At 30.7% G+C, this 21,424-nt stretch overlaps 3 protein-coding genes and 1 long non-coding RNA gene across 13 annotated transcripts; 3 read left to right on the top strand and 1 right to left on the bottom strand.

Annotated features, from left to right (window-relative positions):
- The first annotated feature begins 129 nt into the window (after positions 1 to 129).
- Positions 130 to 2,227, top strand: LOC105434247 (uncharacterized). The gene is made up of 3 exons (XM_011649917.3): positions 130 to 710; positions 965 to 1,338; positions 1,475 to 2,227. Exons 1-3 carry the CDS (start codon positions 586 to 588, stop codon positions 1,990 to 1,992), a joined length of 1,017 nt encoding a protein of 338 aa, XP_011648219.2. The 5' UTR covers positions 130 to 585; the 3' UTR covers positions 1,993 to 2,227.
- Positions 2,211 to 8,446, bottom strand: LOC105434245 (putative inositol monophosphatase 3). 5 transcript variants are annotated; one of them, XM_089076976.1, is made up of 11 exons: positions 7,922 to 8,446; positions 7,674 to 7,768; positions 6,888 to 6,957; positions 6,673 to 6,774; positions 5,952 to 6,052; positions 4,464 to 4,769; positions 4,031 to 4,288; positions 3,192 to 3,352; positions 2,975 to 3,092; positions 2,651 to 2,750; positions 2,211 to 2,582 (listed from the first exon to the last, which is right to left on the bottom strand). In XM_089076976.1, exons 6-11 carry the CDS (start codon positions 4,675 to 4,677, stop codon positions 2,423 to 2,425), a joined length of 1,011 nt encoding a protein of 336 aa, XP_088933102.1. In that variant the 5' UTR covers positions 4,678 to 4,769; positions 5,952 to 6,052; positions 6,673 to 6,774; positions 6,888 to 6,957; positions 7,674 to 7,768; positions 7,922 to 8,446; the 3' UTR covers positions 2,211 to 2,422. The 5 variants fall into 5 exon arrangements, with proteins under 5 accessions (XP_088933102.1, XP_025075912.2, XP_025075911.2 ...); XM_025220127.2 differs by lacking the exon at positions 5,952 to 6,052; XM_025220126.2 differs by lacking the exons at positions 5,952 to 6,052; positions 6,673 to 6,774; positions 6,888 to 6,957; positions 7,674 to 7,768; positions 7,922 to 8,446 and adding an exon at positions 5,751 to 5,898.
- LOC148936729 (uncharacterized) lies at positions 6,806 to 7,499 on the top strand. The gene is made up of 2 exons (XR_016139296.1): positions 6,806 to 6,997; positions 7,121 to 7,499. It is a non-coding gene; the product is annotated as an uncharacterized LOC148936729 (long non-coding RNA).
- Positions 8,447 to 8,592: 146 nt separating the features above from the next.
- LOC105434246 (uncharacterized) lies at positions 8,593 to 21,187 on the top strand. Of its 6 annotated transcripts, none has more exons than XM_089076967.1 (16): positions 8,593 to 8,947; positions 9,756 to 9,959; positions 10,034 to 10,334; positions 10,410 to 10,756; positions 10,866 to 11,454; positions 11,546 to 11,754; positions 11,845 to 11,982; positions 12,059 to 12,218; positions 12,304 to 12,511; positions 12,591 to 12,814; positions 12,906 to 13,292; positions 13,369 to 15,882; positions 16,076 to 17,652; positions 17,738 to 18,023; positions 18,097 to 18,430; positions 18,568 to 18,759. In XM_089076967.1, exons 1-16 carry the CDS (start codon positions 8,847 to 8,849, stop codon positions 18,621 to 18,623), a joined length of 7,635 nt encoding a protein of 2,544 aa, XP_088933093.1. In that variant the 5' UTR covers positions 8,593 to 8,846; the 3' UTR covers positions 18,624 to 18,759. The 6 variants fall into 6 exon arrangements, with proteins under 6 accessions (XP_088933093.1, XP_088933092.1, XP_088933089.1 ...); XM_089076963.1 differs by adding an exon at positions 19,635 to 21,187 and having other exon boundaries at positions 8,595 to 8,947; positions 18,097 to 18,852; XM_089076965.1 differs by having other exon boundaries at positions 8,595 to 8,947; positions 13,369 to 14,770; positions 14,879 to 15,882; positions 18,097 to 19,153.
- The last annotated feature ends 237 nt before the right edge of the window (positions 21,188 to 21,424 follow it).

Here is a 21,424-nt window from a genome sequence, read left to right as displayed (position 1 = left end):
AGAGAAAAAAAGAAAGCGAATGAGATAGAATGGGAGAGAGACAAAGAAAAAGAGAAAAAGGTTGCAATTGCGGATCATTTCCACGCAGATTATTATTAAGAACTGCTGAAAAAAGATAAATTTGGCTGAAAGAAATATAATTAGAAACGCTTCTCTTTGTAATTTAAATTATTTCCAAACAGTGCAGATAGCGCAGACAGTATTGAAAAATTGCGAAATGAAAGTCCATAGGAATGATTTAATTATTTTAATCATTTGAATTATTGAATTGTTTTCATAATTTTGTTACAGAAATCCGTACGGTGATAGCGAATTCTTGGCTTTTTCTTTCTTTATTTTCTCTTTCTATCATAAAAATAGGACTTTAACAGTAATTAATCGATCAATCGCAGTCAAGAATTCTCAAAATATCGAGAGTTGGCGCCTTTTACCTTGTTGCTTTTCGTTTCGTTACTACTTGTGCTTTGAGATTCCTCGTGTTCGCTGATACCGGCTTATAGGTTAAGTCGCACGCAACGTTACTCGTCATACTATTATTTCCATAAACATTGCATATAATTATATATAAATATAAATAATCGCAAAATGGTTGTCTTTACGTGCAATCATTGTGGCGATCCGTTGCAAAAGCCCAAGGTGGCTGTGCATTATCAAACAGTATGTCGAAACATACCCTTCTTAACCTGCGTGGACTGTCTGAAGGATTTTCGGTAAGAACTTGAATGATAGACGAGAAAATCTTTTCTTAGTACAAGCGCAACTTCGTGGATTTCGTATATTTTACAATTTTAACAATCGAAATATATGTAGAGTGATTTTTAAGTATTACATTAGTTTCAAAAGAATCAGCGATCAGCCGCTCTTGTGCTAACGACTTGTAGATAAATCGTTAATAAATTATTATATTTTATTAGTAAATTATATATAATAATTATGTTTTTGATATTTCTAATTACTTTAAAAGAAATGAGGAGTACATCTCACATACTAAGTGCATAACTGAAGCTGAACGATATGGTGGGAAAGACTATGTTCCAAAGTCTAGCGTAAACAAGGGCGAGCGCAAACAGCAGGAATGGATTAATGTTATTAATAATCTGCTAAATGGAACAATAGCTTTGTCCAATGCTGAACGGAACTTTCTCAATAACTTATCAAAATATGAGAATATACCAAGAAAGAAATCTAAATTTCTTAACTTTATACGCAGCGCAATGGGCAATCGTATGAATATAACGGTTGTCGAAAGCGTTTGGGATAAAATGGAAAATGCGCACAAACAAAGTCAACAATTCCCTTTGAAGGAAAAAGAGATATCAAAACAGGAGCAAGATAAAGGTAAGGGTTTATTTTATAAAAATCTATTTAAGTTTATTGAATAAAAAAAACTTCTTTTAAATATGAATTATATATGAAATAATAAAACACATTTAGATTCAGACTTTTTATAAGACAAGCATTTGTTTTTCCATAGATAAAGCATGTATTCAAAATACAGATTCTAATAACTCATTCGATAATCAGAATGTTGCTGAGAATCAAAATAATGAAAATCTATGCAAAGAAAGTAATTCTACGAATCATCAAAATGACAAAATGAGTGAGATTACTAATGGTCATATACATGAAAAGCGAAGTAAATCTAAAAAACGACGATTAGAATCAAGCGTTTCATTACCAGAGAAAGATCAACCTGTTGCAAAGATTACAAAACAATCTAATTCGGAAACGAGTAATAATGGAAGTGACGTTTCCACATTCTGTTGGAAGAAAACTATTTTAGAAATTTTACAAACTAAGGGTGAAATGTCTTTAAGAAAACTACAAAATAGAGTTATGAGAAAATGTATATATTATGTTTTTAGCCTGAACGACAATACTTTTAAATTAACTGAATATGAAAAAGCTATTGTAAAATTTAACAAAACAATAGAAAAACTAAAAATATCATCTGCGATATGTATCTCGGGAAACAAAGTAAAATTACTTTAATCACGTCTGTGCATCATTTTAATAAGCTTCTGAAAACAATATAAAATTATTAACGCAGTGTAAAGTCAAGATACATCTCTTTTTGTTGCCTATACGATGATATAAAAAATTATATCATTATATAGCGCTAGTCTCGGTAACATTTTTTTAATTTATTAAATTTTTGTCTTTAAAATAATTATATATAGATGATATATAAAATGATTTTGTAATAAAACTTATGATTGTTATCTCATTTATTATATAAAAATCTACTTTTTTATACAGTTTATGACAAATGTATCTCTTATAATAAATAATTAACGACAAGAAACAGTTATTACAAGATATATATAATCTTACATAAACATATTGATATTTTTTTGGAGCACGAATCTTACAAGCAAAATTTGATATATACAATTTAATCTTCGCTTATTGTATTCTTTGATTAATGTGATTCGGATGGAAAATCATGCAAGAATTTTTCGGAATACCATGCATGATCGCTCATAGTTGCTAAGAGACCTTTTGTCAGGACTTTCGGATCATTCGCTCCAAAATAGATTGGCTGTTGATCGTATAATTGAGTCACTGTTCCTCCTAAAGCACTATATACGAAAAATAAAAGTTAGAAGAATAATAAATAGATATAATATTAAGACAAACATTTAAATACCTAAGAATTGCTGTGCCTGCACATATATCCCATTTTTTTATAGTAGTTGTATGAACGTATGCTGTTGCATTACCAGCAGCAACTTCCAAGAATTTGTATCCTAAATTAAAGTCTTTTTTTTTGTACATTCTGCATATAAAATTTTACGTAATACAAATAAATGCATAAAAAAATGTGGAGCTGAATAGAGGAAATAAGAAACAATGGAAATATTGATGGCTAAAAGAATGCATGTCATATGTACAAATTATCATTTATTTTCACTCCTATGCGTCTAATTGCGAATTATGAAAATAAAATTGCATTATAAAAAAAAAATTTTACCTGCACCAGCAGCAGAAATAATTTTGACGTTGTCGCCAAAGGCAATTTTAGATGAATTTTTTACTTGTCCAGCGTGTGAAAGAGATACAATTAAGACAGGTATCTTATTATCTTTTACCTGTTCAATAAAGATTAGTTAAATAATTAAAGTTTAAAAATTTACTATAATTTTTCTTTTATTAAATAATTATTAATTATTTCGAGTATAAATAATTACCTTGGACAAATTTTTCAGATTTTTTGACACATCATGATTATTCCATGTCCAAAATAAACTGTAATTTTGTCTTGTCTCAAACGGTTTATATATAACACCAATAACTGGTTGTCCTTTAACAGCTATGCATACCATAGTAGATACATATTGCAGTAAATTTTCTAAAAAAATGATAGAATATAAAAGAGCTGTCAAACTTATTTTCTAATTAAAAAGTTACATCTAACTAAGGATAAAAATAAAATATCTCAGAATCATCATCTTTCAATTTATTTAAATTTCAGAGAGAAAAGAAGATTTGTGTTTAACATTTAAAAGTATTTGATGAATCTGAGATGTTTAGTATTAGAAAAACTATTTCAATGATTTTGTAACTTTCAAATTATATGTCAAATTATTGTGCCTATGTTAAATTATTTATTTATGGAATAGGCTTTACCCGCAATGTCTTAATATTTCTGAGATTTGTAATGGATCTTATAATATTACAGAATTGATATGATTATTTGTAAATATCGGAAATCTATTTTTATTGATTTCTTCAATATCTAGCCATGAACGATCGTGAAAAGATTAATTATTTGCAAATCCCAATTACAAGTAACATACGAGGTATTTTCTTCGTATTCATTGCCCATAATTTAATCTTAGGATATTTTTTCTATAAAATGTTTGATGAAAATCAACTTATTGATTCTAATACAAATAGATCTAAATGTAAAAGTGTACAATAATTCTTAAAAATCCATCTTAAAAATAATTGTTTCTGCCACAAATAATCTGAAAAGTAATGTTATTAAAAGTACTGAAATATTATTGTGACAAAAATAGATATTTACCTGTGAATTCTTTGGTAGCATCAAGAGGATCTATCCAGATGGTAACATCATTAACATTAACAATATCATTACTTTCACCTTTACTTATATCATAATCGATATTGTTAATAGAGTTCTTAATATCTTTCACTACAATCTTATCACAATCCTGCGATGTTTCTTCAGATATCACAGTAACTCCTGGAAATGCCTCTGTTAAAGAGCGATACATGGCACAGTGAGATCTATAATCTGCTGCTGTTACTGGATCATTTATACCTTTGAAAGAAATAAAAGAAAATTATTACATTATTGTTTTATATGCCAAAGTTTGTCGATGAAATAGGAAAAAATACAACATAATGCCATGAGAAATAGAAATATGATCATTCTGAAATATAAATGTCATGTTATACATAAGATGAATCAAGTTATATATCAGTATTATTATTACCTTCTTTCGTTAAGCCTTTGCTCTCTATTTTAAATTTAATCTGATCATGCACTGCCACTACTTCCAGTCCTCCAATCTCTGCCGCTTTTATTGCAGCAGCGAGAAGCTGCTTCAGAGATACATTATTGTCGCTCGTATGTCGATTCGTACAAAAATAAATAATGCCTAGGAGCACAAGTGCGCACAGAAGTATTCTTTGTGTACGCACACTCATTCCGCCTTTAATGAATTAATAATGTGCGGCTTGTAAGCCGTAAAGTTTGTTGCCGTACAACTTTACAAACTTTCAGTATGACTGCAAAAAACCTGTAATGATAAATACATGAAGTATATTAATTTTATATATATATATATATATATATATATATATATAATATGTACACACACACACACACACACACACATACATTGGCTGCTTTCATTTAGTGACACAAGTCGACACAACATCAAGTATCATTTTCCTTATTAATCATTGAAAACCAAAAAAGATAGAACGATATTTGTGTCAACTTGTGTCATTAAATGGAAAGCACCCATTTATTACATGTGTTATATAATAAAAGCATTAAATCGCATTGTCCATTTCATCAATATAAATAAATTTAAATCTTGGTTTAACTTATTCTTTATCTTTTTCTATTTTTCTAATTCTTAAAACTAAGAAGAGATAAAAATTATAAACATTAAACAAAATTAAAATTAATTCTACATTGATAAAAAGACATCTAATATTTGCTTCTACCAATATAGACCTCTACCAATATGAGCTGCAATCTTTATTTATTTTTTTATAATTCTTAGATTTAAGAAAAGATAAAAAAACCGAGATCAAAGATTAATCTATATTAGTAGGAATAAACCTAACTCGTATGTACTAATTAGTAAGCTATCTATGCATACTAATTTCACATATAAAAATTTACAAAAATAAAATGCTTTCACTGTAGCACATACAAAGCTGCTTTCTCATAACCTTATTTAGTGCAGTTGTTCAAACGTAGGGTGATGCAAGCTTAATACCTAAAGTTGGTTAATAATTAGTAGTTCAAACACGGCCCTTACCTCATATATTTACGAGACATGTAATGTCATACTTTTGAGGATTTTGAGGATTTTTTTCTATGGAAGCTTATAAAAAAATTTGTTTAGGATTTCAGCATAAGAATGAAAAAGGTCAGTTAAAAGAATAAGGTTAAATTGTGAATCACATAACTTGAAAAGGATGAGGTTGAAAGCACATCAAATGTCACCATCCAGCATACAGCAAAATAAAACTTGTTCAAATACCAGAAGATAAACAGGAGTTAACAGGTGCAATTTGTGACGAGTTTGTTTTAGACATTGTCATCCCACATAGATTTTTTTCCTTCCAAAACGAATAAATGAAAGATTTTCTCAAGTTTGATTTTTTAAATCAATTTTCATTTTTGGATTTATTAATCACAGAATACTCGTATTCATCTTTGTAATTAAATCTTCATTACGTACATTACACAGCCATTCAATGAGCAGAATAAAATAAGGATCCATTTGTTTTGGTTGCACTTTTTACACTTTGTGTTTCTTTGAGTTCGCTTCTTCCCTCTCCTCTGAGAAATTTATATTTACACAATTACTTTCTTCAATTTAAGTACAGAAAGCTCGACAACTAAAACGATTAATCATAACTTAAACTCAACTTAAAAACTAAACATGATAATCTACAAATGTCGTTCCTCAGATTTTTATTCCATTTTTTTATTTATTCTATTATTTCAAATAACACACACTTTTAAAATAACAATTGTTTAGAAACTGTTGAGCGTCTAATATATTATTCAGCTTTCATGCAATGCTCTAAAATCTACAGATATAATTTATTATTTTATATTCATCTTGAAAATGTGCAAAAATTCATAATTTAAAGTTTTATAAATTTTCCAGAGAAAATTTCCCCGAGTTTTCGGCCTCTACTTCCGAATCCATTTTTCCCTCGACGTCTTTCCATGTGTCTGCCCATATAACGCAAAGACATTTATATGATTTAAGTATCGTAATCAGGATTATTACGAAATGAAAAGAGATTGAGAAGCGATTACAATATCATTTGAGAATCGATCAAGTTCTAGTCATGGACTACGAAAGAGATTCTTTGATGAAGGGAGAAAAGACTGCAAAGGGAGACAAGTGGAGGAAGCTGGCGACAGTAAACGAAACGAATTCTGCTTACCAAAGGAAAAGCGAGAGATGACAGAAAACTGCGTCGATATACCACGTGTACAACTCCTTAGTTATTACGCGCCTTCAAAATGCGCAATTGCGTCCTTGCATCCTGGGATAGAATCCATTATGTTTTTGTATATATATATATATATATATATATATATATATATATATATATACACATGCATGTATTAAAGGAATAGATTAAAGAGAGATACCTACTGCGCAACATGCGCGCGTCTTTCGGAGATACACGCAGAATCGAGAACCAGGAGCCTGGCTATACTATTTCCTAAAAAGAGGGAAAACGCATTTATACTTTCTTCTACCTAGTGAGTAGACTTAACTTTAATCTCGGTTCAATTTACTCTTTTCATTTTTTTTAATTTTTAAAACTAAAAAAAAGAAAATAAAAGTAAATAGAATAAAATTAATCTACATTAGAATGCTCATAGATTTGTTCTCCTGTACCGATGTGGAGATGATTCGAGGAATACGACGAAAACTCAGCGACTAGAATTTAATCTCTCGAAATATATTGATTTTCTTTAGTGTAGAATCATAACATAATTGGTTTTTATTGTGAGTTTTTAAATCAATGTTATAAAAAATGGATAATCTCACAAAATTAAAATAGACAATATTTATTTTTGTATGTAGTTAAAATAAAATATAAAATGAAATAACATTTACATATTTACATATTTAATGTTCATAAATTTTAATTAAATGTTAATAAAATATAAAATGTTAATAAATAATTTTAATGTTAATAAAATATAAAATGAAATAACATTTACATATTTAATGTTAATAAATTTTATATGAAATCAATGCAGTTAGTTTCTGTACAATGAAAAAGAATAAACTTAATATTTGTCTTCTTCATACATGATCCCATTTGCTCCAATTGCATCAAAAACAGAAAAAGAATAAATTTTCGTGGAAAAAGTTAAAATCAAAAAAATCAAAAATATTTATATTTCTTTTTCTAATTTAAAAAAGTACATTCGGTTATTCTCTCATCATACTGGTTATTCTCATCATAGACATATCTGACATCTGACGTTGGATGTTGCTTGACTCTGGCGCAATTTTTTAATCTGAAAAAATAAACCAAGGTTTGTTTTTTATTCACTGGGCTGCATTAAAATTTTCTATCTTACTTTTATCAAACTTTAAATATATATTTATTTTATTTTAAGTACGAGTGTATACGAGTGTATACTAGTTCAGCGGAAAACAAACTCATTTACTTTTTTTCCTCTTCGTTGACAACAATCGAATGACAACCTTTAACTTGTCATTTCGTGTTATATGACAAACCATTAATTTACTCTTTACGCATTGAGTGTCATCCTCCGACATTCCTATTATGCATGATACACATCGCTTATTAAGCACACACATTCAATTGACTCAAAATATATTACATCGGTTACTCCTCTTTATCTTCTCGCTGCATGATCATATTTAATTGTAGCCATAACAATTCATTACACATTGTGAACAATGCCATCGCAGAGGTTCTCCCTCTCTTCGTCGGCTTCCCGCTAAAATGAAAATGCTGGCCGAAGAAGAAAACGAGACACGCAAGTGCGAGCACCTTCGTCGACTTTGGTTGGCGCGCTCGGCAACGTGCAGGCAAAACAAACGTGTGCCGCTAGTTTTGTTTATTGACTGCTATCGGATTATGATGAATGCTGACGAACGTTACGCGAGGAAGAGACGACCCGCTGGATCGGAGTAAAAGCTGGAGCGTTTCGGAATCGCACATTCGAGAATCATTTGCGCAAATCGCAACACGAGAGAGATCGCTCGTTTTCTCTTTCTCTCTCTTTATTTCTCTCTCTCTCTCTCTCTCTCTTTCTCTTATGCACGCATGCACGCTCTCCCCCTATCGTGAAAGAGCGCAATAAATTTTGCGTGTCGGACGGACATATTCGCCTGGGCGCGAAAAATCCTTTGGCGTCCAGGTCGATTCAAGTCGTGGATTTACGCGGACGGAGCAATTCGCAGAGGAAAAAGAGCAGGAGGAGGTAGTGGCGGAGGAGCAAACGAGTCGCGTCGGTTCGCGTGCACAACGTGACATGAAATCCGGTGATCGGTAATCTGTCGTCGCTCAAGAGGAAGGCAGGAAGGAGAAGAGGGAAACCGGGTGGTCAGACGCGTCGCGACGAGATGGCCACGATCACGAGCGCGACCTTCCCGCGGATGCTCAAGGCGTTGCGGGAGAACGGCAATGTCAAGGAGAAGCGCGAGGCTTTAACCTATATCTCCAGGTAAAATATATCGTGAACGCGCTTTCCCTTCCGCGCGACAGAAATGGAGGCGCGAGGTACCACGATGATCCTCGCGTGGATGCTGCGGTCACAGTTCCTCGTGTGATAACAGTCGTCGATTAATTGTAGAAATTAATCGTGGATGTTTAAGCTCTTTTATGTCTATCTCTCTATTACCAAGCTGGATTAATTTTAATCTCGGTTTAATTTACTCTTTATCTTTTTCTAATTCTGAAAAAAAGGATAAAAAGTAAGTTAAACCGAGATTAAAGTTAATCTATCATTGGTAGAAGTAAAAAGGGATAAGGAATAAGTTAAATGTCAAGATTAAAATTAATGTACATTAGTAAAAATGGATGTTAAGTTTATTACGTTGTACTCTTTGCATTTATGATAAGATTAAAGAAAAAAAGAGAAAGAGAAAAATTATGAAGAAATAATATGAAAAAAGAACTATCAAGTTAGAGAAAGTTATTAAAAGATTGAACAATCTCTCTTTGGAGTTCTAAACTATCTGTTATTAATCTACAATAATCTATAACCTTACTATAATCTTATATAGATTTAATGCCAAGCAAACTTAGAATTGTAAAATTCAGAATCTTAATGTTATTGAGGAATCCCCTACAAATTTATTAATTTAGAATAGGATCACGAATAACATTGTATTTCTTAGAAATATATATTAATATGCAATATTGTTCAATATATATTTATTGAAGAAAGATATTAAATATATTTGCATGCATATGTTATAAAAGCATTTTCCCTGACGTTTTGCAATAAAGATTCGATATTTGCCTTATAGTCAAGCTAAAAAGTTAGAAGCAAGTGGTGCTATTAAGGAAGAACAATATAAGAATGTATGCAAGCTGGTGATAGAATCGTTTTCGAAACATGAAGGAATCTTGCAGAATGAGGCATTAGGAGCATTCAATGCCATTATGCGGGAATTTCAAGCGCATCCTTTACACCTCTTTGAATCAATGCTACAAACAGATAAGAAAACAAGGTTTGACAAAATTAATTATGAAAATTTATAATATTCTGTATTTGACAAGATATTACTTTCTTTCTTATTTTTAGATTAAAGATATTTAAACTGTTGGAGGTAGTAGATGATAATGCACTTTCTGCAGCTGCCAACGATGGACAGACTTTAAATTTTTTTAAGGCCTGTTTGATCAATGTCCAACCTAATTTAATGGAATGGTTAACATCAACAGCATGTGTAGATAACTTACAGATGTTAACAAAGATCGAATCGCAGCCTTTGTCAGAGGAGCAAAAGCTAGAAGAAGATATAAACAGTTATGCGCTTGCTCTTTTGAGAAGATTATACAGACTGGCTTCTATAACATTTGATCAAAGTGTTCAAAAGGTACAGGCATGTACAATTGTATCATGCAATTTTTCAAATTACGCTCGAGCTTATGAATTTTCGTTTTTTTCTTTTTTTCAGTTTGACACATTATTGATGGATAAAGTCGTCATGTTGGCCTATATGGGACACAAACGTCAGCGTAGTCCTGCTTTGAAAGTTTTGCAACAAGCTATTGCGACTAATTCTTCGTCCCATATTCGTAAAGATTATCCTGACATATGGACACAATATAAAACAAATTTACAATCTATATACTACAAACGCATGTTGTTGTTGGTAGCAGCATGTGATCTGGATTGGACTACTCAATGGAATACAACTATTCAGTTCCTTGGCACAGATCTTCATCGCGGTGCCAGTCTTATAAATAATTTGTTAAGTGTTGAAGAGAAGGCCTTTAAATCTACTGATCCTATTATACGCAGGTAAAATTACAGTTTTGTGATTAAATTATGATTTTACTTAAAAATGATTACTTAAAAATGATTTTGATTACCGAAAAAAACTAATTGATGTTTCTTTATTATATTGCAGACAAGCTTTCCTTTCGTGGAAATTGCTAATTGACAATTTTGCTTTAGATCATCAAGAACTTGCTACTGCTAGAAGAATAAAATTACTTTGTATTCCATTAAATGCCAAAAACAGTAAAACTGAATTAATCGCATTGACAAAACTAGAAGTTTGGTGGCATTTAATTATTAAATTATATAAAGATATTGCAAAATTTGTTTCTCCTGTTATTACACAATTTTTAAACTATTGTTTTGGACCACTTGGAGATACACCACTGCTGTCTTCCAAGTTCGACGTTGTTGCCTCTCCAGGCAAAAGATTTTTTAAGACAAAAGTGGTTGCTGTAGATGCCCTATGTCAATTAATTGTCACAAAAGAAGATCTTTTTACAGTTTGTTCTCCAAGTTTATTAGAAGAAAGACTTCCTCATGCTATATCTTATGATGTGTTTCAAGAATGCTCGAAAAATATTATTCATAGTATAGCAGAGGCTCTTCTAATTCTTGGTCAACTTACTGACAAAGAAATGAAAAATCGCTTTCAGCTTGGCCAAACATTGTGGACAAGTCTGATGATATACATAAAGAATGTTAAACTCGAAACAAAGGTTACTAGCACATATTTAAACATTTTTCGTTTTTACAATAAAATAGAATTTTGAAGATATTGTTTTGATTAAATTTTATTGAATTTTACAGGACCATCTGTATAGAGATGTGATACTAGTTGTAACTGAATTGGGAAATCATATAGATAAGCTCATGGTGAGGGATATGATATTTAATGTAATTTTGCCAGACATTAATTGCATTCTTGAAAAAATTGAATTTCATGATAATGCATTACCAGAATTGGTATTAAAACTTTTAACATCGCCAATACTCGACGAAGTATTAAAATATATCTTGTATGTATATCTTAAATTAATAATTGATATGTTTGCTGTTTATATATTTACATGTAATATTCTACATTATATGAGCATTTATCTTCATAGGGATTACAACAGTAATACAATTAAGTGCCTTTTGGAACGATGTATTAGTTCAGAATTTACATATTCTTTAGGTGTGCTTGGATTTCTAGAAACAATAATGGAAAATATAAAATCAGTATTTAATACACGTAACGACATGTAAGCTTAATAAATTTTAATAACAAATTATAAAATTTTAATGAATTTATGATCTAATGAATAATGTATTATATAGGAGTAATAATGAACTAGCTTATTTGGAATTATGGTCCATAATAGCAGAAACGTTGACAAAATACATAAGAAATTCTGAAGTTAATGGAGAAGATAACTTTAAATCTATGAAATCAATTTTGTCATTTCCATTTTATACGTGTTTGGAAGATCTAGAGTTGGTTCGTATAATATTAAAAATATTTTCTTTTGTTACTATACATTTATTTTTGTTGCGACAATTTTTTTTAAATATCAATTTTATAGATAAAAAATCAAATAATAGTATGGAAAGCTGTGTACAAAGAAGTCGAATTGCACTCGGATTTGATAAGTACAGTGAGACCAAATGAAATTGTACTGGATATCGCAAGCATGATGCTAAATTGTTTAAATACAAACAAAAAATGCTGTACTTTCGTTGTAAATTGCTTAGATGCTTTAATGAGTACTCTTGATTATGAGGCCTTGTTGGGTATGCAAAATTAATTATTATATTTCTTATGAATAATGCTCAGTTATATAGAATATATATAACATTTTTTATGTTTCAGCTCAAGATGAAATTCCATCCATTATGCAACTAATATTAGATGTTATAATAATCTCTTTGGATAATGTACAAAATCTTAATTCTGAAGTAGCACTGAGAACATTATCGGCTATACTTATTACTATATATGGACATAATCCGCAAAAAGTAGTATTATATCTGCATAAATGTAAATCAGTGATCGAACTTATACTTAAATTACAGTCAATGGAACTTTTTAAAGAGGTATGATCTCAATGTTCTTTACAGAACATTTAATTTTTATTGTTATCTATATAATTCTCTTTATATTTTTTCTCTTTTAATTTTGTCATAGATTGCAAATACATGGGAATATATAGTCAGTATTTTCAAAGGACTTAAACAATCAGATCATGAACTCTTTTCATCATACAAAGAAGCAATTGTAATAGCCATGAATCATGCTAATCCAGATATAAAATCTCTGACTCAGTCTATTTTTGAAATTAAAGACAGCTTCAACAGTACCGCTAAGTGCATTTTAGATGAAATAGAAAAATCAAGAGAAAAGTCTCATCCAAAGTTTGATAGCATTTCAAAGAAAAAGATAGAAACAGAACAAACAAAAGAAGTGCGTATTGCTGGCAGTTTTTTGAATAAAAAATCAATTACTCCAAAATCAGTGTCCAGTAAACCTCCTGAAAAAAATGACAATAAGTTTATACCTGAACCTGATTCACAAGTAAATATTTATTATTTTAAATTGCACACATTTTTAAATTTGGTCAATATTTTTTATATTTTTAAATTTGTTATAGGATTATGTATTCATAAAAACTGATCTGAAATTTGACGTTAATCGTTTGACCGAACATCAAAAAGAAACTTTGAAGAAGAAAAGAGAAGATATACCGGCATTATATAACGATCTTTCTCAATCATCCTCGCAAAACTCTCAAAACTTACAACAATGGTTTGATATTAAAGCCAAACATATTAACGAAATAGATAAAGTCAACTCAATTAAAAAAAGCGAGTCTGCAATACAGAAACCTGTTGATAACGATGCTAACAAAGAAAACAAGGTCACGATTGAAACACAAATGGAATTTTCTAATACGATAGACAAAACAGTTGATAATATCCGTGATAATGAATTAGAAAATGTTGTAAATCTTGAAGAGACTACCGTTAATACTAAGCAAAACGAAAATTCTATGAAAAAAATTAAAAAGGATGAGCCTAACGAAAAGCAGGATACATCAAAAGAAGATGAAGAAACAGATGCTATAAAAACAATATCTTCTGTTGCGAAAAGATTAGATTTTGAATCACGGGAGGAATTTCCCGAAGATAAAATGCATGAGCGACAATCATCTCCGTCGATGTTAGATAGTATTAAACGACGACATCGCAATAGTGTGACAAAAGGGACTTCATCGTCAAAGAGCGACGAGATTGTTGAGAGTCAAAAAGATTCAAATACAACAAATGTACAAAGAAGTTTGAGAGTGAAGACTACTCAGGGCAAACCTGGTACAAATAAACAGAAATTACATGATGATATTAATATTAAGGAAAAGTCTGACGAAAATAAAAGAAGCGTTAAACGTAAGTACATGTCAGATACTGAATCAGATGGAGGCATTCAACATCGAAAACGCAAATTAATTACTACTACTACTACTACTAAGAGCCTTAATGATTATGGTGGTGAAACATCACGAAGCAGTGACAATGTCTTCCCAGACATAGACAAAGATAATGTAAGTCAACGTATGAAGAATGAAATATCTCGGTTGAAAATCAATATGGTATTTGATTGTCCTGTGCTAAATCGCCGTCGAATTAAACACTCGGATGAAGGAGAAAAAGAAACAGTAGTACATAGTTTAAGAAAACATGGGACACCGGACAATAAGAATCTTAAATTGAGAACTATGGATTCAAAATCTATAGAAGGATTAAAGAGATCTCCTAAAATACAAGAGAAAAATACGAATGTGAAAGATGCAAAAGATGTAGATGATACAGATCAAGTAGTATTAAAGAGACGAGGTAGAAGAAGCAAACAAGAATTAATTAATAAAAATGACTTGGATGTTAATAAGAATGATAATAAAAATAATAACGACATTAATAAAGATAAAAATATTAAAAATTCCAATGATACTATTAACAAGGCATCTGAATTGAGAAATGCTGATACAGGTATAACAGGTATAACAGGTATAACAAATGTCGTTCCAACATCTAATCAAATGCAAGATGAAATTAAAAAAACCCAAGATGAAAAACTTGATAAAGATAATTCAAACTCTATTTCAGATGAAAAACCTGCAGAGCTTATAGAAATAAACGAACAAAGTCAGAATGAAAGTGAGGATGTTGTCGAAAGTTCGCAAATTTCTAATACCGACTTAAAACTAGATAAAATGTGTAGTGAGAAACAGTGCTTCATTAAAATTGATAAAATGACAAACGTACAAGCTGGTAAAACTTCCGATGCAATTGTTGACAAAGATTATGTACCTGAATCTATCCCTATGGATTGTGGTGATAATGTCGTACCTGATCCATGTAAAGAATTAGATGAAGCTAATCCCATGAGTAATACAGAAACAAAAAATGAAGGAAATACAGATAGTATAGATAAAGACGCTGAAGACTTGGTTCAGAAAACTGATAATTTTACTACGAAAATTATAAATTCAGAAGGTCAGAAGACAATGGAGAACTCGCCATCTATGATGAGATCTACGAGTGTAATAAATTTTTCGCCAAAAAGCAATAAAATATTTTCTAAGTCTAAACCTTTCACGGGACGTGCTGCTCATATGTTAGGTTTAGTCACAAGTCAAGCACGACTCGAAAGTGATAATCAGCCTATTATATTAGATGATGAATCGTGCATAAAAAGATTAAAAACCAAGGACACGGAGAATGAAACAAATAAGAAAACATCAATGATCAAAGAAATAGATAAAATAGGCGGGCCTTCTGGCAGCAGGCAAGAAAAGATTTTCAGCAACATGAGATCGACTGATTATTGTGTATCTTCATCGACACATACATTTACCACTTTGAAAAATGATGGCGAAAAGCTTTCGTTTAAGTCGGATAGGAACACATCAGATTATTTGTCAATGGAAAAATCAATTGACAAAGAAAATGAAAGGAATATTTCACCATCGCATGAAAAGGACAATTTACCGATATTGGAATGGTCAAGTGCTAACCCACCTTCTTTAACTGCATCCCCGAGTGCTAGTATTCTTAAACGTCATCGATCGAACATATTAGAATCAGATCTAGATACTTCAACTCCGAAGGTATTTTCTGTACAAATTATATTATTTTTTTAGAATTTTTTTAAGAATAGGCTGCAAGTTATTTTTGATGATGCTATTTAATGATTACAATTTAAAAAATGTGTCATGTTTTTATTTCGATTTTATGTTATATTTTAAAACATTCTTTACTAAAATCATAGATTTAAAACATATTTGATATTTTTTGTTACAGCGAAAGCGAGTGAGTTTTGCAGATCCACCGGTGTCAAAAGAGATGGGTTATGAGATTTCTACTGTGGAATCTCCGCAAAAAACGAACAAATATTCCATAGCACGTAATCTCACGCCGAAGAGTTCTCCACTTAGGTTCAAGCAAACCAAACTTAAACTTGTGCCACTCGATACGGAGAAATTTACAATTGAATGTAATACTGAATGTAATACTGAAAATGAAAGCGGTACTGAAGTTGTTATGGAAACTGAGAATAAGAATGAATCATTGACAAAAATTTCTGAAACAGATCAGGGAGATATGAATATCGATGAGCAATTACCTGCTGATTTTACAGAAAGTAGCAATGTTATTGATGTGAATTCCAGTATGAAGATTGATATTATTGATGAATTAGAATTAGCGCAAGAAATTGAAATAATCACGGAGTCTACTGTTCCCGAAGATCAACAGTCTTTATCTTCTGAAGATTCTTCTAGTACTTCGCCAATAAACGACGGAACGGAAGATTCTGCAACGCAGCAAGACATCTTCGACGGGACGGATATGAAGACTAATGTCGCGCTAGTTGAGATAAATAATGATGTTAATATGGATATTCAGAATAATTCGGTAGATTCTATTAAATTGAACGTGACCGATGATTCTGTAATTGCGGCTTTACCTACCAAAGACGAAGATCCGATTGATATGGAGGATACTATAGATGTTCAGAATATTACTGGATTAAATTCTACTATAAATACAGACGAGGTATTTGCTGGAAAGTTGGTACGCACCAGTACACAAGCGACAGAAAACGTAACAGAGCAAGATACCTTGCCGGTAACGGACTCCATATTTGCGAGTATATCTTCGACACAGGATACTCAGAAACAGGAGGCTCCAAATGACGCAGAGCTTGATCCCGAATTTTTGGATTCGACGCAGCCTATTTATCCAACGTTGTCGTCGTGCATGGAACCTATTGACGCTATCATTGAACAATTGACTTATCCACTTTGGAAACATAATTTAAATAGGTATTTTACGAATAGAAGTATGCGCACGATTGGTGATCTTGCCCAGCTGACAGAACGCGAAATTAACAGAATGCCCGTGAAGGGTGATTCAAAGACTAAATTTATCAAGAAGGTGTTAAAGCATTTCGAAAGTACATGCATACCGCAAACGGAACCCTCTGATAAAATGTCAAATGCCGAGATGGCGCAATTGCCCACTAAGACAACTGAATCGCCAACTGTACCAAACGCAGCGGTATCTGACATAGAAACGGAACCTGCAACAATTAACAACGAATCCTTAAGTTGCAGTACGCCAATTACCGAATCCGTCGAAAATATCTCCGATGATTCGCTAAGAAAAGACTTGCCTATAGAAGATCCTGACAAAACAATCTCGGTTACCAGTGACATAAATACGTCATCTGAACATTCTGATTTGTTATCCTTAGACACTTCTATGAAGGATGAACAAACAAATATAAAGGTACCAATTACCGTTCAAATTTCAGAGCCTGAAGCATTTACAGATAATGTTGAACCTGCGCCAATCCCATCATCGCCATCCGAAAACATGTACGTAATCTTTTATCTTCTTTTTTTATAGATACATAACATTTTTGCAAATATGAAATATAAAAAATGATTTGGTTTTTTTAAGAGCAACTACGAATCCAACAATACTATCTTCATCTACCAGCCAAGTGGACACGTCAAAAAATCTTGCCGAATCTTCAAATGTTTATGATGAGCTTCTGATCACGCACTCTTCTATTGGCACCAATACTGACGAAATCGGTTCCTCGACGCCAACTACTCAAAAGGTTACGAAATCTGTTGAGTCTCAAATGGCACTTGCAGATTTGTTAGACGAAATTGACGTAAACCTCGTGTTGGAAAGCGCAGTTAGAAGATGCAGTCCCGAAGCAATTCTTTTACAATATAAGGTAAATTTTGTCCGTTGCAATACCAGTCATATCGATAGTTTATCAAATAATCGAACAAAGGATTAATTTTCAGGTAAAGATGGCACATTTGAAGGAGGGAGAATTGCTGAAGGAAACGATCAGAATGCTCGGTTTGCAAAATAAACAGCAAGTTAATGACGCGTCGTTAAAAGCAGCCTGCCGTGCGTGCGGCGTTAACAAGGTTCTTCTTAGATTACCTGACATTTTTAGCCATGACAAACAATTTTTCGATAAGGTTCTCAAGGTGTACAGTAAAAAGCTTAATACGGTCGACATGTTGAATGTTTTCGATTTTAGTCAATTGAAAAATGCGATCTGTCAAAAATGTACATCGTCCGAAATTGTTGAGATACTGTCACAGAAGCTAAAGCAGGAAGAGCAAGAAGGTATTAAACAATCTATGCCGGAATTATCTAGTTTAAATGCTATGTTGCAAAGATTGCCAATGGATGTAATTATTAGTCACACTGTAGCAAATGAAGAGCTTATTCCGGCATCGGTAGTTCTCGATATTGCTTTACAGAACAACAGCTCAGGAGATATAGCACAAGCATTAAAGCAGTCCCCCGTAATGGCTAGACGTGTTTTAGACAAATTGTGGACATCCCAATTTACGGTTACACATATCGAAAATGACGACGTATCCAAAGAGAGTTTGCTCAATATTTTCAAAAGTGTATGTTCCAAATTGACTGTGCAAGAATTGTTAGACGCGTATCACGAGGCTATGACAAACAAGCTTGACGACGTAAAGAATGTGAAGGATGTAAAAGACGAGAAAAAGTAAATCGGAATCGACAGTTCCAATGTCAGTATCAAGTAATATGACTGATGTTTGTAAATGTATTGTGATGCGTCTTATATCCAAAAATCATTTTTTATATACACCTGCTTATTTCATTGCTCGTTGTTTGAGCCTAACTGTGACAGACATTTTTCATTTTCATTGCTACCATATAATGAATTCTCCATTATCTTTGTTTTGTAACTTGTTACCATTAATTGATTTTACCTTCATTCGAAGTATTCAAATTCATAACATTCAGCATAACATATACTTGTATTGTATTATAACATATATAAACAATAGATATTACAATCTCGCAATATCAAGTCATCAATCATTTTTCGCATATTTTCTTTGAAGGAAGAGGAGATATTTTTGCACTCGTCACACAATATTGGTTTTCTTCTATATACTGATTAAGGATTATTATGTATAAGAAATTACACAAATTTTTTCTTAAGAAAAAAAAAATCACTCTTGAACATAAAACAAGGAATTTATGTATTTGCTAAGTATTAAATTATTAATATTAATATTGAATTATTAATAATTATTAATAATTCAATATTAATATTTATAATTATAATATTTAATTATTAAAAATTACTAATAATTAAATAATATTAATCTAACAATATATTAATTTTGCATTAATTACATTAATTACATTAATTTCTATTCACTTCTAATAATATTAATTTCTATTTCACTTTTAATACACATTATGTTTATGTTATCCTTATATATATATATTTCTTATATCGGCTGTAAATTGCTTTATTAATCATGTTTTACTCTTTCAGATTGCAACTTTTGTACACAAATGACACTTTTCTTTAAAGGAATGACTGTTTCAAGTGACGTATTTTTGAAATATGTTCAATTATAAGTTATTTCATGGATTATGTTATTTGGAATAACTTTTTAAATTAGTAAAAGTGTTAAATTGATTAGCGGTGAGCATAAGATATCTCTTCATTGATAATGCGAGAATTAAGAATAGTTATTTTTTAATCAATTGCGCTATACTGTAATACAACTTGTATATATATTTACATATTGAAAGGTTATCCGTTACTTTAGTTAGATAAGGAGAGAAAAGAAGATCTGCTTAAAGTATTCTGAAGTAAATGTAATAAACACGAAAGGATTTTTGGACTTCTATATTTTCCTAAGTTTTTATTTTATAATCACTTATATAAAGAATCATCAAGAGTTTTGATTAATAGCATGTATGAACATTTTATTTTTTTAGTTTTACGGAAGTTAATAAATCTATTTTTTAAACATTTTTGTCGATTCGCTAAAATTATAGCTATTATCTTAAATGGTACTGCATTGTTCCTAAATGAATGTAGCGATTATCATTTTTACAAGTAAATATTTTATAAGATCAAATACAATTATCAATAATTATTTATTTAGACAACAAATATTTTGAGGTATAAAATATATTTATAGACATAAAATTTATATATAAGATTCATATTATCATTATGATTTTGAATCTGTTGTTTTTTACGATATGGATGTCAGAAGAAGTTGAGAAAGTTATTTTTTTAAAGTAACGAAACTTGTAATTTATAAGGACTTTTTTCAAAATAAGTTTTCCAAAATAGAAGGAACAATTTGCATTTTTTACAGGTATGAATTTCATTGTTGCTACATTAATTAAAGTAATTCACGTCTACGTTTCTCTCAGATAATATTTGATTCATATAATTTATATGCCTTTAACATATATGTTGATGAGATGAACACATCTATTTGTAAAAAAATTAAATTGTAATTTAATAATTCCATAATGCCTTTCCGTAAGATCGAATTCAACACGCTTACACTCAAATACTTTAATGACTAGGCGATGATCAGATAATCAAGTCTAAGTATATGTCATTGTAAATATACATGTTTGTATATCATTCATATTGATGGACGATCAATATATTCACTTATTAATATGCTTCTTACATCGTTCTTATTATACCTGGTATATATTTGCTGTACATGAGTACATTTGCTTGTATGATGAGCTAATAGATTCAAGTAAAAGTAGCAAACATTGAAGAAGTTTGTTGATAATTCATGCAAGAAAATGCATTGAAATGAAAATACTGATTCATTTTCTTGAGTGAGAATATGATATAAAATATATTTTTTAATTTTAGCCACGTCTGTGATTAAAAACATGAAACTCTAATCATTCATTTTTAATATCACTGTATAAATAAGTTAATAAGATGAATGCGACAGTGAATATGTATCCTTTGATCTTCTTTATTAGGACGATTATTGAAATTTTATTCGTATATAGTGTAAGCGTCTTATAATAATAAATGATATTTTATACAAATTAGATCAGAAAATTGTTTCCTATTAATTTCGCACTTTATGTTTTGAATAAAAATGCACAATGTGCATAAGGAGAAGTTATTCCAGGAAACTATATAAATATATAATCTATGATCATTTCCCATAAAACTTTGAATTTGATTAATTTTTTTTTTTATAATAATACAGTATATTTCCAGATCTTCGTTACTTCTTGACCATCGCAATTTTACATAAAAATTATGTAAATTGTTACTGTAAC

The sequence above is a fragment of the Pogonomyrmex barbatus genome, unplaced genomic scaffold (assembly GCF_055798465.1).
Source record: "Pogonomyrmex barbatus isolate J1 unplaced genomic scaffold, ASM5579846v1 scaffold2, whole genome shotgun sequence".
Lineage (NCBI taxonomy): Eukaryota > Metazoa > Arthropoda > Insecta > Hymenoptera > Formicidae > Pogonomyrmex > Pogonomyrmex barbatus.
Note: the sequence above shows the minus strand (reverse complement) of the source record. Positions and strands in the feature narration are given on the sequence as shown.

Coding starts and splice junctions, on each gene's coding strand:
- LOC105434247 (XM_011649917.3), top strand. CDS start 586: ATGGTTGTCTTTACGTGCAATCATTGTGGCGATCCGTTGCAAAAGCCC. Junction 711..964: donor GACTGTCTGAAGGATTTTCG/GTAAGAACTTGA, acceptor TTACTTTAAAAG/AAATGAGGAGTACATCTCAC. Junction 1,339..1,474: donor AAAACAGGAGCAAGATAAAG/GTAAGGGTTTAT, acceptor GTTTTTCCATAG/ATAAAGCATGTATTCAAAAT.
- LOC105434245 (XM_089076976.1), bottom strand. CDS start 4,677: ATGAGTGTGCGTACACAAAGAATACTTCTGTGCGCACTTGTGCTCCTA. Junction 4,289..4,463: donor CAAAGGCTTAACGAAAGAAG/GTAATAATAATA, acceptor TTTCTTTCAAAG/GTATAAATGATCCAGTAACA. Junction 3,093..3,191: donor ATCTGAAAAATTTGTCCAAG/GTAATTATTTAT, acceptor TTTATTGAACAG/GTAAAAGATAATAAGATACC.
- LOC105434246 (XM_089076963.1), top strand. CDS start 8,847: ATGGCCACGATCACGAGCGCGACCTTCCCGCGGATGCTCAAGGCGTTG. Junction 11,755..11,844: donor GAAGTATTAAAATATATCTT/GTATGTATATCT, acceptor TTATCTTCATAG/GGATTACAACAGTAATACAA. Junction 12,219..12,303: donor GTTTGGAAGATCTAGAGTTG/GTTCGTATAATA, acceptor TCAATTTTATAG/ATAAAAAATCAAATAATAGT.